The sequence below is a fragment of the Halichoerus grypus genome, chromosome X (assembly GCF_964656455.1).
Source record: "Halichoerus grypus chromosome X, mHalGry1.hap1.1, whole genome shotgun sequence".
Lineage (NCBI taxonomy): Eukaryota > Metazoa > Chordata > Mammalia > Carnivora > Phocidae > Halichoerus > Halichoerus grypus.
In genome coordinates, this window is record NC_135727.1 from 36894687 (window position 1) to 36912355 (window position 17669).

Consider the following 17669-nt stretch of genomic DNA (forward strand, 5'->3'; position numbering starts at 1 on the left):
TCTCTTAAGCACAACATTGGGCCCTTGTGCATGCTTATAACAACAATTTTATAACAACAAGGAGTGCAGCAGCAAATACCCCCTTTGAGAGAGCATGTGCTCTACAGTTCACTAGTTCCTATCATCCACTCATCCAGATTATGCATATGTACCCGCATGTAACCTTCATTTCTGTTACCTACTGTTATAGACCATATCACAAAGTCCTGAGTATTATCAGAAATCTCTCACCCTCATTATAGAATCTATCTTTACCATGGCTGTTCTGATGATAGCTCATGGTCCCTTCCCTAGAAAGGGAAAGGCAGCAGGATGAAAAAAGAAGAAGCAGAGAAGGGAAGAGGAGTATAAGTCTGTGGTCTTTGTGTCAGAGTCTCCACTTTAAAACACCAAAATTGCGAAAATGGCAGGCAGGGACTGTCCTAGGTTGGGGGACCTCAGGATATTCCCTATAAAGCCCATTTGCTAACCCTCCTTAGTCTTGGAATGTCTACTACCTTCTCAGATGGACATGAGAAGGAAAGACCCAAGGAAATTATCTCTCATTGGCTCAGATTATGGGAGCCAGCCAGGTTTGTAAATGACTCAATTTCTTAATTTGAGAATAGAAAATTTTTTTTTTTTTTTTTTTGCCCAGTGCCTGTTGTGTGTCTAGCGTTGTACTAGATGCTAGAGGGAAAACAAAAGCAGTCTAAGACAGCTCTGTCTTAGACTCACAACCTTATTGATGAAGCAAGAAATGCATATGTGAAGTAATTAAAGAAAAATATAAGGGGGCAGCATTAGAACAGTAAGATCTTGGATATAACCTAGTGCCCACAACATCTGGGTGGTCAGTAAGGGGTAGGATCAAGTTAAGAGGAGGAGCTATTGAAGAAGCCAGGCCTCACAATGGCCCTTCACTGGCAGAGAAATGGGGAGATCCCCCCACACACGGGGGATCCCACAAGACTATATACCCAGAGAGCAATGAGTGAGATGAGTGTGGCAACCTGTGAATAGTAAGGTTGACTGGAGAGTGGGAAGACGTGGTTGGTCATTGTACACCAGTTTTCTTTTAAAAAGATGTCCTCTCTTGTGTCACATACTCAGAAAGTCAAATAGAGAATCAGAGGCTCCTTGTTGAGCACCACATTAAAGACAATGGAATCAGATGGCTCCAGAAAACATTTCACTTTCTAAGCATAGACAGCAACCTTTCAATGACACAAGTGGGGCTAAGCAATAGTCACATGTACCATTGTCTGTCTTGGACAGGCTTGTCAGCACTGGCATAGAGGAACAGAAAGAAAAAAGAGAAAGAAGAGTAAGAAAAGTAGAAAGAGCTAGGAAGTGGGGGGAGAGAGAGGACAGGAAGAGCACCATGGCAGGGAGGATGCATTCCTCCAATCTAACCCAGGGAATCCTGTGCTACAGGCTATCCTCCCTCCACCCGCCACCTCCTGCCTCTGGGTCATAGCAGAGATTGAGAAACGCTTCTGTCCACTGGGAAGGGGCAGATTTCCAGATCTGAGCTCCTTTCTTCTGAGCAGACTGTGACATATTGCTCACTTACCATCTCCCCAACTCAAGGCTTTATGTTGGTTGTTGTGTTTATGTATATTACTGGGCCCACTCAGACCTACTTCTTCCTTAGCCTGGAGGCTTATGTTAATTTCTGAGATTATTCTTTCCTGTGTCCAATTTACTTTATGAGCCAGTTGCTCACTTCCTGCTGTCTTGTTTGTAGCTGCTTCCTCTAAATGTTTAACACTGCCGTCTCGCCGCTCCATCCAAGTAATTGATGACCAATGTGCATCCAGTTCTCAACTATTCAGAGGCTGACGCAACCACTCCATGAAAGAAACAGATTTCTTGCAAACTCCTCCCCCTCCTTCTCCTCCAACCCTCTCCCACTTCCTGTTTTCTGATCTCTTTCCTGTTTGTGAATCCTTCATCCAAGGTGAGAAGGAGGCAAAGATGATGAAAAACTGTAACACGTCCTTTTGTCTGTTCATCAGGAACTGCAATGTTCTAAAAAACGTTTTTTAAGAGTAAAGAGAAACTATTAAGTAAAACATGTTTGTCTATTCCGTGACAATCTCAATTATCCATGTTTTGTTCTCCCCCAATTCAAATGAGTATTTGGAAGTGTTTTCTTCGAAGTGTATTAAGATCATTTCACAATTTCCTGGAATCCTATCCATGCTTTCAGTACTCAGCTCCACCCCTCCATGAAGCCTCCTCTGACTATCCCAGTCCTCCTTATTCCTTAGCTCTAGATCCTACCACACTGAGACTCTTCTCTGGGTATAGAGCTGCCTCCATTTCCCTATTACACTGAGAATACGCTGGGTCCCAAAACACACATTTTAAAGTCAAAAGATTTTTTTATTCATTGATCAGGTTCTGCAAACTCACCTAAAAATGCTCCTGAATGCCCAAAGAACCCCAGACCTTCCTCCAATAGCTGCTAGTTACACCAAGCATTACATCATAGATAGAATGATGTTATCAAAGGTTCCTTTTGCTATTGTTAACACTTCATCCAAGCCAAGAGGTCTTCATTTACAGAGCACTTCTTTTTTTTTTTTTTTTTTTTAAGATTTTATTTATTTGACAGAGAGACAGCAAGAGAGGGAACACAAGCAGGGGGAGTGGGAGAGGGAGAAGCAGGCTTCCAGCCAAGCAGGGAGCCCGATACGGGGCTCGATCCCAGAACCCCGGGACCATGACCTGAGCCGAAGGCAGACGCTTAACGACTGAGCCACCCAGGCGCCCCTACAGAGCACTTCTTTCTGATAATAATAGATTCTCTCTACCTTGCTGGGACCTGCAAGAAGTTGGAGGAACACTATCTGGCCTTGGTCTTTGGTCCCCTAATGTCCTATATACATACAAAGTCAATGGAACCACTTAAGATTGTCTTTTCTTCAGCATCCGGGGCTTGATTTAGTGGTATCGTCTTTAAAATTACTGGTTGTCTTTAGCCTTTCAAACAAATATTCCTGCAGTCTCTACTCATTTGGAACTGAACACGTGCTACTATGTACTCCTACTTACCAATTTTATGTAAGTTTGATCTACCCAACTAAGCTCCAGAAGGTTAGGGAAAATGCCCCTTACTTCTCTAGAACCCCCATCATGCCTCAGACAGAATTGGGCATATTGTGGTTGCATAATTTTCAGAACCAAGCTCTAGCTTCCTACTGCCTGGGTTTGAATCTTGGCTCAGTTACTAAAAACTATGTGACCTTGGGTATGTTCTTTAACTTCTGTGTGCCTCAGCTTCTTCATTTGGGGAGAATATTTACCTTACAAGGTCATGGGGCTTAAATGAGTAAATACACGTAAAGTGCTGTGCGCCTGGCATATGGCCAGTATTCCACAAATAGCTATGGCAATAAGGGGAATTGACAAGAGAATAGTGACTCCAATTCCCAAATCACTAACATTGGATGGGCCCTATGCTCCCTCTCCCAGCCTTAATCATGCCCTTTATGATTTTATTTTATTGTACCTAGGTCCCCACCCTCATGATGGATACCCAGTTCTCTGAGTTCACACCAGACATCACTCCCATCATGCTGGCCGCCCACACCAACAACTACGAGATCATCAAATTGCTTGTCCAAAAACGAGTCACTATCCCACGGCCCCACCAGATCCGCTGCAACTGCGTGGAGTGTGTGTCCAGTTCAGAGGTGGACAGCCTGCGCCACTCCCGCTCCCGGCTGAACATCTATAAAGCTCTAGCAAGCCCCTCGCTCATTGCCTTGTCAAGCGAGGACCCCATCCTAACTGCCTTCCGTCTGGGCTGGGAGCTCAAGGAGCTCAGCAAGGTGGAGAATGAGTTCAAGGCCGAGTATGAGGAGCTCTCCCAGCAATGCAAGCTCTTTGCCAAAGACCTGTTGGACCAAGCTCGGAGCTCCCGGGAATTGGAAATCATCCTCAACCATCGAGATGACCACAGTGAAGAGCTTGACCCTCAGAAGTACCATGACCTGGCCAAGCTGAAGGTGGCAATCAAATACCACCAGAAAGAGGTAAGCTGAGCTTTTTCTCTGCTTTCAGGAAAGCTTAAGCCATCCAGAGTCCAGTGCAGCAGAATGAGAGTCGACATTTTTTCTACCATTTAGTCCTCTCACAATTGAATGGTTCAACAGGCCTCAAAAAAAGTGAGGCTCATTTTCCAAGGTACATACAGCCTCCACATATTTTCTTTATAGACAGATAAGTAGGGAAAAATACTGACCATCTGATTTGTTGATGGGGAAGTACTCATTCTTTCAAAAAATGCTTATTCAGCACTGTTCTAGGTGTTTGGAATACAAAAAACAGGCACTGACGCTGCCTTCATGAAGCTTACAACCTAGCTGTGGACATTACGTAAATGATCACATTAGTGAATATGTAATTACAAGCAATGTAAGTGATCTGAAGGAGAACTTCTATGAGAACACATAACAAATGACCCCACCCTACATATTGGGGCCATGGTGGTCAGTAATCATGGAGGGCTCACGGTCTGGATGCTTTTGGAAATGAATTATTATTGTTTTTTTAATTTATTTTTTTATTAACATAATGTATTATTTGTTTCAGGGGTACAGGTCTGTGATTCTTCAGTCTTACACAATGAATTTGTTACTAGCATCTTTGATTAAAGGAATCTAAAACACTAAGGTCATGTTTCATAACTGTGGCTCCCTAGTCCACTTTACATGAATACTTATGTTAAACTCAAAAATCCCTCTTGAGATGCTTTCAGCATTTTACTAAGGTTTTTAAAATGAAATTGTGACAAGGGGTAGAGAATTCAGTGGTTTTCCTTACCTTGCTAAAATGCAGTTCCATCCTTCAGAGGTATAATGGAGATCACCTCCAAAGATTCTTTATTACCCTGAAGAGATGTGACATTTAAGACTGATGGATAGTTGTATCTGTCAATACAAATAACTCCCAAATAACTAAAGGAACTAGAGGTTATTTTTTCTTTTTTTATGTTTTTGTTGTTTGGTTGGTTGGCTGACTGGCTTGCGAGCTAAGGGTTATATAGGCAGAAGAAAAACAAGTTTTAAATATGGACTGGAGGAATAGGGTCCTTGATAAAATAAGTATATACCCAATACAATGGCTCAATACCTCTAGTCTATTGAAATAAGTCTATCAATACAAGAACACAACAGTTGGGGTGCCTGAGTGGCTTAGTTGGTTAAGCATCTGCCTTTGGTTCAGGTCATGATCCCAGGGCCCTGGGATCGAGCCCCATGTCAGGCTCCCTGCTCAGCAGGCAGCCTACTTCTCTCTCTCCCTCTGCCCTGCTCAATCTCCCCACTCATGCTCGCACTCTCTCTCAAATAAATAAATAAAAATCTTTAAAAAAAAAAGAACATAATAGTCAACTTTGATGTAAAAAATCATTGTAAAAATCTAATTGGGTAATAGTGGGTTAATAGTGTTCAAAATTACATAACCCCCTCAGGAACAAAATCTTAGCCTTAAGTGGAATATAATTTACTATTTCCTGGAAGGCTTTTTCATTGTTGGTTTTTCCTCATTACTATTCCTACTTGCACTGGAGTGGACTCCCACAAAGAATCTAACTAGGTGGTTAAAAAAAAAGAGCTCAGAAGAATGAAACAAAAGCTGATTCCAAACTACAACTTTCACATGGAATAAAATAAGAAAGCTCTAATCTTTTAGAAAACAGGTGTAAAACTATTGGATAATCTTTACATGTCACATAGACTCTCAGGTGTTGTCATATAGACATTTTTCAGATATTCCTAAAAAGTCCTGATTTCATATATTGTCCCATTGTCAGATATATCATACCAAAGTCTTTGAAAATTTTATCACTGTATTTCTTCCTTATTACCATTGAAGGTAGACAGAAAAATTATTATAACTCATTTTACAAACAAGAAAGGACTATATTTCAGAGATTTGTTCAGGATTGTCTGACAAAGCCAGAAGTAGAACTTACAACTCCTGGTACAATACTGTCTCTGAGTGTACTCCATCTTCTGCTGCGTGGGGTTCTTTTATGCTCGTTTGGGACCTCCAAATTCACCACCAGGTAATTTAAGATGAACACAAGTTCTTTGATTTATGAATGAAAGTTTATTAGTTAAAATCTGTTAAAGCACATAGCAATAAAACAGTGTGGATCAATAACAAGGATGATGTTCAATTCTAATTTAATGTCTGGCATTAATCATCACATAAGGATACAATTATGTAGTCGCAACATCTCATGCAAGTTAGCCAAAACACCCAAGGATAAAGACTAATGCTTCCCAATTCATTGCCATCTCCAACTTTTCTCCCTTGGTTTTCACACCCTCAAGCTTGTCTCAGAATGACGAGCCTGTCTCCCTCTCTATCCCTCCGTGCCATACAAGAATTGGCTCTGGTGTTAGTCTCAAGAAGATCCAGAAAAGGGCTGGTTTAAATAAAGGACCAGCCATTCTCTCCATTCTCCTGGAGGAGAAATCCAGGATTCCAATCAGAGGTATCCAATAGGTGGACTGCCAAGTTAAGTAATAGATCTCCTTCTAATTGGGCTTTTAAGTGCATGACCTGTGTGGATCGCCAACCAGCTACTTCTATCAATATCAACGACTTAGGGTTGGCTGATTTGCATAGGATAAAAGCAGGACTTTGTTCATAAACCTGCTTAGGAAGTAACTCTATACCATGGCTTTCCATCCTAAATAGCTGCATGACTATTCTATACAACTTACTGCTTTTCTTCTCTCGTCTGAAAATACTTCCTTACTAGCTCTTATTCCTAAGTATTTTATTATTGCCTACACTTACTTATCACTCACTCCTGAAAATACTTCCTTACTAGCGCTTATTCCTAAGTATTTTATTATTGCCTACACTTACTTCTTATCACTATCAACTCTAATCATACTTAATACAACAACCCATTGTTTGGAGCGGGTTTACATCTTAACAGTTCTTAAACACATGTAATCACACAATCAAAGCAAACATCGAATATATTTTATCTAATCCTGAGGTGCCACTGCAGTACAATCTTTCCACATGACTCATCTGCCAGGAGGCTAGCCAGCTTCACATATTACCAGGATGTAGCATCTTCCAGCTTTGACACGTAAGGACCATGTTGAGCATTAGTTGCTTTATAGGCTGGTTCAAGCTTTATCTTGTTTCAAGGTGTGTAGTAGTCCCACAGATTTCTCTTGATGTATTTTGATGACCAGCTTTAGTTAGTATGCTTGCTTGTGTTCTCTCATTAATATTAACAGTTTTAATGAGCTCACACTAATCTGTTATAGCGCCTATATTCCAGAGTTCTACATAGGGGAATAGCTACCGTTCGGTATCAATCATATTCGAAGAGCACCAGATCTGTCCATTTACAGTGAAATTGTTCACTAAATAGAATTTGTAGCAGACTGATGGTCTCTCCTTGGATGTTTCCTGATCTTGCCCAAGTACTCCTGCTTTGGGTTTTATTTTGACACAAAATTAGAGCCAATTTCCTAAAGTCCAAATTCCTAGTGGAGAGTATATATCTTTTCCAGCTGTTTCCAAAACTTTAATTAAAGCATAGATTCTATCTTTTAACTTTTATCCAATTCCTCTGTGATTCTTCTTGGTTGGACATACTGCAATAGCTAGAGTCCCCTACCCTAGGAAAGTAAGGCTCGATTTGTCCAATTAGTACAGCAGCGAAGTCCCTCAATCTGCTGTCTGGTCTGGCTTGTAATTACCCGCGGTAGTTGCTTGATGATAGAACTTTTATTTCTCCTCTTTGTGTCTTTGTGCACCCATTTAAGTGTCCTGGATCCTCATCTACTCCACATAGCAGTCTATTGTGGAACTTTCTCATAGTAACATGTTTGAGTAGCTACCTAAGTGCCTCTCATTTTCAAAAGGATGTGTGGTAGCTTTTTTTTTTGATACAGCAGTCTCCTTTAATTTGTTACATGCACTCACCCTGAAATTCAGTGGTGAAATTGACTTTGTTTCTCCTGCCACTGCTTATCCACATCAGATCTCTAATTTCCCCCACATTTACCTTTAAAAGCAGCTCATTATCCCTGTATGTAGACCTCACTTAGGATTAGATGCAGCATCTATCATGTTGGTTAGTTATGAATCTATCTGTATTCAATGTATTTTTAATCTATTTGCTAATAATATGCTTTAGGACTCTATACGAATTGGGTATAGTCTGGTTTCCACCAGTGTGGATTAACTTCCACATGTCATTTCTTCACAATTTGAATGCACCAATTTGTCCTAACTACTACTCTGCCTTTACCTAGTTGTTGCCCATGTTGTAAGATGCAAAGGCCATTCTCTAGGAAGGAGGACCATAGTGTCCATGGGCTTGTCTGAAGGGTAGCTATTTTTCCAAATGGAAGCAAGATTACTATATGGCATGGAATTAGTATGAGCAGTGAATTTCCCACACATTTATTGGGTCTCTTTCTATTTTGATATGGGGAGAGGGGTCATCCAACTATTGCATTTTAGCCTTCTGGTATTTGTAGAATTATTAGGGCTAAATACCAGTCCATATTTTATTCAAATTCATTATTGCTCCCATTTGTCAATAGTTAAAATTTCTATGTCAAGGTGGCAGCAGGTACCCTATAATAAGCCTATCAGCTATTCTTTATAAATCTAGCTATACCCAACAAGATATACTTTATCCACTTCTATTTGTGGACCATCACGTCTGAGCCAATGCCATAAGGGTTTGACTCCATTGGTGAACAGTCTTCATGGGGCTCTGTTTAGACCTGTTAGTACTACTCCTCCTCCTCTCATTGTTATTTGATGTAATTCGCCCTTTCCCCAAATGGGGAACAATACTGAAGACTAGTTGTAGTGTGGGTCATCATTTGAGGGAATAGTCCTGCATCAGAACCTCTTGGCCTCAGCTTTTTCAAAGGTTTCTCCCTGACAAAAGTTATCTGAAAACCTTTCTACAGTTTTATTATCTGATAGATGGTGCTTTTTCAAAATTGCTTCCCCTAGTCTGCTCTAGCATTCTTTGGTTGATACATCCTCTCCTAAAGGCCTAGTGAGGAGTTATATCTTTTCAAATAGAAGTGCCCCAACGCTGTCCTGTCAGTGTGATGTATTCATTATAATACCGTCTTGGGGGATATTCCCCTTTTGGTTTCCATTCACAGAATAATGACATTGGGTTCCAACACATAATAGAGTCCATGAGGTCTTCACTCCGTTGTTAGGTGAGGAGTTTCTTTTTTTGGTATTATTTGCTTCTGTTATTAGGAACCCCAACAGGAGAACAAGAACAGGTAGATAAAAAGCCATATGGCTAAAGTCGGGGCTTTTAAAAGAAATATAAAGAAGAAAACAGACCAGCTTCTTCTACTGGAAGTAAATCTAGTATTACTTGTTCTATAAGCTATTAGTAATGAAAATGTACAGAACTAGGAGAAAACAAACATTGTTAATACTCAGAAAAATCAGAATCTATTTAAAACAGAAAAACGATCAGTTCTCACATGCTGCTGGGGGCAAATTAGATCTTAACCACTTCTTAGGTCATTGTTTATACTGGAGAGCACATCTTCATATAAATCTTCTATGTCTAACATCGCTTGATCTATGTCAAGGACTAGGTCTTCATCTTCTCTTGGTGTAAGTATTGACTCTAAGTCTGAGAGCTCAGCAAGGTCTGGGAGCGAAGCTTCCTCAGGAGAAGGTGCATCCACCTCTACCTCTTCTGCTCCAACATTTTGCTCTACACAAGGAACCTGTTCTTGTGAAATCAGCTGTAGAAGCTCTTCAGCTATTCTTATTAACTGGGCTACACAATCAACAAGTCCAGCAACCAGCACGGGGACTGGCACGGGCTCCATGCCTCAACGATCTCCTCAGTAGATAAATATTACTGAAAGCTGTAGCAAATGGGCTCTTGGTGATAATGGATCCTATGGGGCTAGCAATGGTTCTATGGTTGGTTTGGTTGAGAAATGAGGCTGTTGATATGATCAAGTACAGAATGAGGCCAGTGGTCCTACAGCACTTTTTGATAAAGTTGGTGAACCTCCCACAAAACTTACATACGACGCTCTTGTTTGTGTTGGCAGTCAACTGCTATTATAATGACCACCAGAGGGACTGCCACCGCCAAAAGAAAACAGCAAAGCAGATCTAATAATAGAAAAGAGAAATATAAAGATTATTATTCTTGAGGCTTTATCTGTCCTACAGGTTCTGGCTATACGATAAGGTTGAAAGAGTATCCCTAGTTATTGATCCTCCTTTTTGATGGCCTTATGCGGATATACTACTCATACTCTCTTTTCTTCATACTTCTCATCTTTATCTCTTCTTAGAGGATTTGAGAATAAAGTGAGCATAGGTTTTTTGTCCATCTTTCTTGAACATTTCTATCGAGGAAGTTACATTCACTCAGAGTCTTTCAATTAATTCTGTCTTTATTAGCACTTTACCTCATTGCCATTTATATCTGGTGCTGCTAAATTCTTTCTGTGTTTTAAGTCTTCCATTCATTAAGGTTTCCAATTGGCCCTGCAGCCTGGGGAATTTGTGAAATGAAAGTTCCACAGTTTGTGTCTTTTGCCAAATTTTGGACAACTTCTGAAATAAAAGTAGTTCCTTGGTCACTTCCTATTACTGCCAATACTGCATATCTAGCAGCTAGTTCCTTCAATTTTGTCTAATGCCATGAACATACTATTCTCATCTGCATGTCTGGTGTGCTCTGCAAATCCTCTTCCTGAGGAAGTTTATACTTCTATAAGGTAGTATTCTTTGTTTAAAAATCTAAAGATTGGCCCAGTATCATCTACTTCACACATTGGTCTGGCTTAACATGCCCCACTCCTCTTAAAAATGAGTTTGTTGGGACGCCTGGGTGGCTCAGTTGGTTAAGTGTCTGCCTTAGGCTCAGGCCATGATCCCAGGGTCCTGGGATCAACTCCTGCATCAGGCTCCCTGCTCAAGGGGAGCCTGCATCTCCCTCTGCCTGCTGCTCCCCCTGCTTGTGCGCTCTCGTTCTCTCTCTCTCTCTGACAAATAAATAAAATCTTTTTAAAAAAGAAAAAAATGAGTTTGTTGAAGATGCAAGTTTTTAGTAATTTGACATGTCTCATATCGCTTACTCACTTGTTTGTTTGATTCATACATTTTCCCCCACTCTTTCCCCTCTGCTTACCTAGGGCATTCATGTCCAAATGCCGTGAGGCTTCACGGGCCCATTCTGTGACCTTAAATTGAACTGACAAGGGAGTTGAGTTCAAACTTGGAGTCCCCAGGACTGTAGAGTCCACATTAGTTTTGGGGGTCAGATTGTCTCCTCTTTTACTCTAAATAGATTATTCTGTCTTCCTGTTCTGATGAGTTGGTACATGTCCTACATGAATTGTTAAATTTCTTTCATTGATTTCTTTTCTTATCTCCCTTCACCAGATTGTTTTTCCTGCAGTAGTCCAGTCTGTAATGTTCCATTTATTATAACATACATCTTCAGTCCATGGCTGATCAGTTTAGCTATATACTTTGACCAAGTATTTCCTTGGGTACATATACACATTGAATTTCTAGCAGCCAGTCCTGCAAATGGGGCTGCTTTTATTTCTCTAGCCTCAGTTGAGCTTTTCCTAGTGGAAAGTATTAGGAAGCAGCCATCCATCTCACTCCTTAAGGATATTGCCAAATCTATCAATGCCCTATTTCCATCAGTTCTGACCAGAGCGGGGCCCAGCAAACCACAGGCACTACCTCTGGCTAACTGTACTCCTTAGACCTTTATCTGAGTACAGCAAACCACTGGCCAGATGAACTGTGATTTTCAGATGGAGCTTGCTGGTCTCCATGGGGCCTGCTTTGACCCACTCAGTTATATACTATCTCCACTTAACGTAAGTTCTTTCAGAACCATACTTTTTTTTTTTTTTTTGGTCCGAAATCCTGACAGTAGATGTGAAGCTTGCCCCGAGAAGGGTCACAACAATTATGATCAGAAGGCATGATTATGGTTGGAGATAGCTTCTCATCTGAAATATGGGAGAATGGGCACTGGAGGTTATTTTATTAGCTTAAAGAATCTCCGCATTTTGACTAGAGAAAAATCAGTCTGGTGGAAGGAAATAATGGAAAGAAACTGTGAGAGGAATTTGGCATTAATGTAGAGTGTGGATCAGAAGGGAAACACAGAAGAAAGGTGTGTGTTAAATATTACTAGAGGAATACACTCACACTAAACCGATTTAACTTCTGGGTTCTCCTTCACCCAGGTGTTTTTTGTTTTTTGTTTTTTTCCTCAGCATCTCTACCTCCCTCTAGGACTCTGATATTCCTCCTCTTGGTCAATAGACCTCCATTTATTCACCTATATGTTTCATTCTATTTGACTCTCTCTGTATCTCCTTCTTCCACTATCCCTTCCCGTCATCTTTTCTTCTCTCTCTCCCTGAACTGGGAAAAATTTCAAAAATAAATTATATTCCACTTACTGAGTTGATATTGTATTGAAAAAGTCTTACATTATACAATCTAAATGTAAAAAGCAGAGAGGTGGAACATTTCATAGCTCGCTGTTTTATAAAGATAAATGTAGTTACTTTTTACTTATGCAAACCTTGATTTATTTCTTCAATCACTTGGTCACCTTTGAGGGGAAAAAAATATCCCGACTTAGCCTTAACCCTGTTGACCATTGTGTTAACTAATCCACAATTCCTAGCTTCAAAGCATCTTGGAACCTAGGACCTGGGGGCTTGGAGAAGACAAGGAGGGTGTTGAGAAACTGCTAAGTACTGCAGTACTAAGAAAGAGTAAGACTATAGCATCAGCTTATTCCAGTTGTGATAATTTTTAAAGCAAGTAACCCCTGACACCTTAGTTTGCCTGAAAGGGGGTATGTTGGATAGTTTGTGCCTAGCCCCAACTTACCTTAAGGGCCATTTTTTTTAAATATATTTCTTAAGTCTTTTTGTTTTTATTTTTATTTCTTTTTTATTGGTATATAACATTAAATTAGTTTCAGGTATACAACATAGTAATTTGATATTTGCATATATTACAAAGTGATCACCACAATAAATCTAGTTGCCATCCATCACCACACAGCTGACCCCCTTCACCCTTTTTGCCCACAACCCAACCCCCTTCTGCTCTGATAACCACCAATCTGTTCTCTGTATCTATGAGTTTTGTTTTGTTTTGCTTATTCATTTGTTTTTTAGATCTCACATATAAGTGAAATCATATAGTATTTGTCTTTCTCTGCCCAACTTATTTCACTTAACATAATACCCTCTAGATCCATCCATGTTGTTGCAAATGGCAAGATCTCTTTCTTTTTATGGCTGAGTAATATTCTGTTGTGTATATAAACCACATCATCTTTTCCGAAATTCACCCATTGATAGACACATATGCTGCTTCCATACCTTGGCTATTACATAATGCTGCAATGAACATGGGGTATGTGTGTCTTTTCAAATTAGTGTTTTTATTTTCTTCAGATAAATACCCAGAAGTAGAACTGCTATATCATATGGTAGTTCTATTTTTGATTTTTTGAGGAAGCTCCATACTGTTTTCCATAGTGGCTATACCAATTTATATTTCCACCAACAGTGTTTAAGGGTTCCTTAAGGGCCCTTTTATTTTTTTTTTTATTTTTTTTTTTTAAGATTTTATTTTTTATTTATTTATCTGACAGAGAGAGAGAGAGAGACAGGAGAGAGGGAACACAAGTAGGGGGAGTGGGAGAGGGAGAAGCAGGCTTCCCGCCGAGCAGGGAGCCCGATGCGGGGCTCGATCCTAGGACCCTGGGATCATGACCTGAGCCGAAGGCAGCCGCTTAACCGACTGAGCCACCCAGGCGCCCCCTTAAGGGCCCTTTTATTAGCTGTTCCCTCTGCCTGGGATCCCTTTCCCCAGGAAAAAAAATGGCTTCTTGTCATTCTGTTCTCAGTTTAAATATCTTCTCAGATTTCTCACCCTCCAACCTAAAAAAGCTCCCCTAACCATCCCTTTCTCGTTATACATGCAGTACATTTTTGCATTATGGTACCTACAGGCTGGAGGAAGGGACAACTTTCAGCTCTTTCATTCAGAAAATATTATCAAGTTGCATCCATGAATAGAGATAGCAAGGGGTACAAAGATAAACCAATTCATCAAAACACACGGTAAATAAAATGAGCAGCAGTCCACAGACTGAGAGAAAATATTCATAAAACATATATCTGACAAAGAACTTGTAACCAGAATATACAAAGAGCCCCTACTGGGGGGTGGGCAGTGGGTGAAATGGGTAAATGGAGTCAAAAGGTACAAACTTTCCATTATAAAATAAATAAGTCACAGGGATGTAACGTACAGCATGGTGACTATAGTGAATAATATTGTATTACATATTTGAAAGTTACTAAGAGAATAAATTTCAAAAATTACAACAAGAAAAAATGTTTTGTAACTATGTATGGTGACAGATATTAATAACATTTATTGTGGTGATCACTTTGCAATATATACAAAGATCAAATCATTCTGTCATATACCTGAAACTAATATACTGTTATATGTCAATGATACCTCAATAAAAAAACAGTGCCCCTACAACTCAATAATAAAAAGATAAACCAATTAAAAATGGGCAGAAGATTTGGACAAACATTTCACAAAGGAAGAAAAATAAATAGCTAATAAGCACATGAAAAAATATTCAACATCATTAGTCATCAAAGAAATACAAATTAACATCACAATAAGACACCACAACATACTAATTAACTGGTTAAAAATTAAAGACTGACAACACCAGATGTTGACAAAGCTGTAGAGCAACTAGAATTCTCACACATTGCTGGTGGGATATAAAATGGTACAACCTCTTTGAAAATGTCTGGCAGTTTCTTATAAAACTAAGCAAGCACCCACCTTGATCCCCAGCAATTTCACTCTGAGGTGTTTAACCAAGAGAAATTAAATTCACAAAAAGACTTTTAGAAGAATGGTTATAACAGCTTTATGCATAATAGCAAAAAAAAAAAAAAAAAAAAAAAGCGGAAAAAGCCCAGCTGTCAATCAAAAGGAGAATGGATAAACAAAATGTGGTATATTCATACAGTGTAATACTAATCAGCAAGAAAAAGAAAGCCACTACTGATAGGGACCATAGCATGAATGGATATCAAAAACATTATACTTAATAAAAGAAGCCAGGGTGCCTGGGTGGCTCAGTCGTTAAGCGTCTGCCTTCGGCTCAGGTCATGATCCCAGGGTCCTGGGATCGAGTCCCACATCGGGCTCCCTGCCCGGCAGGAAGCCTGCTTCTCCCTCTCCCACTCCCCCTGCTTCTGTTCCTGCTCTCGCTATCTCTGTCTCTGTCAAATAAATAAATTAAAAAAATTAAAAAATAAAAAAAAAAATAAAAGAAGCCAGACATGAAAGAATACATACTGTAAGATTCCACTCATATGCAATTCTAGAAAATGCAAAATGACCTATGATGGAAAAAAATCAGAAAAGTGGTTGCATCTAGAGAACTGATTGGGAAGAGGCAAAAGAGAACTTTCTGGGGTGACAGTAATGATTATATTTTAGAATTTTGGGTTACAAAAGAATATGAATATGCATTTGTCAAAACTCATTAAATAGTACTCGTAAGATCTGTGCATCTCATTGCATGTAAATTTTACTCCTTCCAAAAATTTAACCAAGCATAATCCCCAGCCTCAAGAACCATATATCAGATGAGATGACATGCCCATGAATAATTATTCTAATAAATGCTCACATTTGTAGAAGACCTATTATGTTTCTGTGAAATCCACTTGTCTTATATTAGGACATTTCATCCTCACAGTAACCCTATGAAGTTACAGATGAAAGAACTGAGAATCAGAGAAATTAACAAACTTGCCCACAGTCACATGGTTAAGTAAAGATGCAGAACCAAAAGTCAGCCCAAGTCTGACTCCTGAAGTCCTATGCCGGAGGGCACCAATTCAGGTGGCTACATAGGAGCAAAATTTGCCTTATTCAGGCCCGAGCTGACATCTCATTCTGAGCAGGGATAGAACTGAGAATGTTAATCTCATTTGCCATCCCTGGAAACTGGCTGAATTCCAAGCTGACTATGAGCCCTAAGGCGGAGGGATGGCGACAGCCTGATTGGTGCCCTCAGGGATCCTCATCATCTGTGGAAGAAATGCTGTGTCCATTTTATCTGCCCCTCCACTGACCTACTGAATTGGCCCAAACACTCAAACTACTCACCTGTGATAGAGCTGAGATGGATGAGAAAGTCAAGGTTCCAGCCCGTGAATGTTTTCCGGACTTCCGCTTTCAAGCGGGGATGTGAATGCTCCTGTCACAAACTAAAGAACAAAAAGAAGGATAAACTGCAAAATCAATACGTAAAGATATCCCTGATCTGTGGAAACAAGGACAAGATGAACTAAAATTTCTGAGAGCACAGAGCCTTTCCTAAGTGAGCTGGTCATCCAGAGCTTTTTTCTTCATGAGACATTTGCTCATTCTGGGCACAAGTTGAAGATGAGGTTTGGCCCCAAGGCAGAAGGACTCTACTGTGGAAAAGGAGAAATCTGCATAACATTTGAGGCTAGTAAAGAAAACTAATCCTGAATTTCAGGCTTCTCAAATTTCCAATCCATTACACACCACATACCAAAATTAATAATAATAATAATAATTGTAAATGGATCATAGACCTAACATGAATGATAAAACAATAAATCTTCAAGATCAAACCATAGGCAAATACCTTCTTGACCTTGGTAGGTAAAGATTTCTTATTTGACACAAAAAATATTAACTATGAAAGAAGACTGATAAACTGGACTTCATAAAAATAAATAACTTCCATTTATTAAAAGACCCCTTAAGAGGGTGAAAAGGCCAACCACAGACTGGAAAAAAATATTCACAGTATGTATGTGTATATCTAACGAAGGACTTGTATCCAATATATACATATATTTTTTATAGTCTTTCAAATCAGTAAGAAAAAGAGAGAATCCAATTTTTAAAAAAAAAAAAAGAGTCCCCCAATTTTTAAAAAAAAACAAAGAACTAAATGGCACTTCACAGACGAGAACATCCAAATGGCCTACAAGCATATGAGTAGGCTTTCATTACTGCACATCAGAAAAATGCAAATTAAAACTACAATAAGACACACAAAACCCCACCAAAGAATAGCTAAAATGGAAAAAACTGACAGTACCAAGCATTGAGAAGAACATGGAGCAACTGGAACTCTCATACATTGCTGGTGAAAGTGTTATGTGGTAATAAGTACTTTTAGGAAACTATTTGACAGGGATGCCTGGGTGGCTCAGTCTGTTAAGTGTCTGCCTTCGGCTCACGTCATGATTCCAGGGTCCTGGGATCGAGCCCCGCATCGGGCTCCCTGCTCAGCGGGGAGTCTGTGTCTCTCTCTGCCTGCCACTCCCCCTGCTTGTGCATTCTCTCTCTCTCTCTCTCTCTCTCTTGCTAAGCTCCCTGATAAATAAATAAATAAATAAATAAATATCTTTAAAAAAAGGAAACTGCTTGACAGTATCTACTAAAACCAAACATACCTCTATCTCATGACCCTGCAATTCTACTCTTCAGTATCCAAAAGAAAAATGTACAAATGTCCCCCCGAAAAACATGTACAA

At 39.7% G+C, this 17669-nt stretch overlaps 2 protein-coding genes across 2 annotated transcripts in view; one reads left to right on the plus strand and one right to left on the minus strand.

The window, feature by feature from the left end:
- Window positions 1-17669, plus strand: part of TRPC5 (transient receptor potential cation channel subfamily C member 5) — a 260230-nt gene that overhangs the window by 162838 nt on the left and 79723 nt on the right. The window contains exon 3 of the mRNA XM_078063933.1: window positions 3504-4025. Within this exon, the coding sequence (XP_077920059.1) occupies window positions 3504-4025 (522 nt within the window). The remainder of the gene's footprint in view (window positions 1-3503; window positions 4026-17669) is intronic.
- On the minus strand, window positions 9194-9886 carry TRPC5OS (TRPC5 opposite strand). Its single transcript, XM_078063932.1, has one exon. The coding sequence runs from the start codon at window positions 9858-9860 to the stop codon at window positions 9528-9530; it is 333 nt and encodes a 110-aa protein (XP_077920058.1). The 5' UTR covers window positions 9861-9886; the 3' UTR covers window positions 9194-9527.

Coding starts and splice junctions, on each gene's coding strand:
- TRPC5OS (XM_078063932.1), bottom strand. CDS start 9,860: ATGGAGCCCGTGCCAGTCCCCGTGCTGGTTGCTGGACTTGTTGATTGT.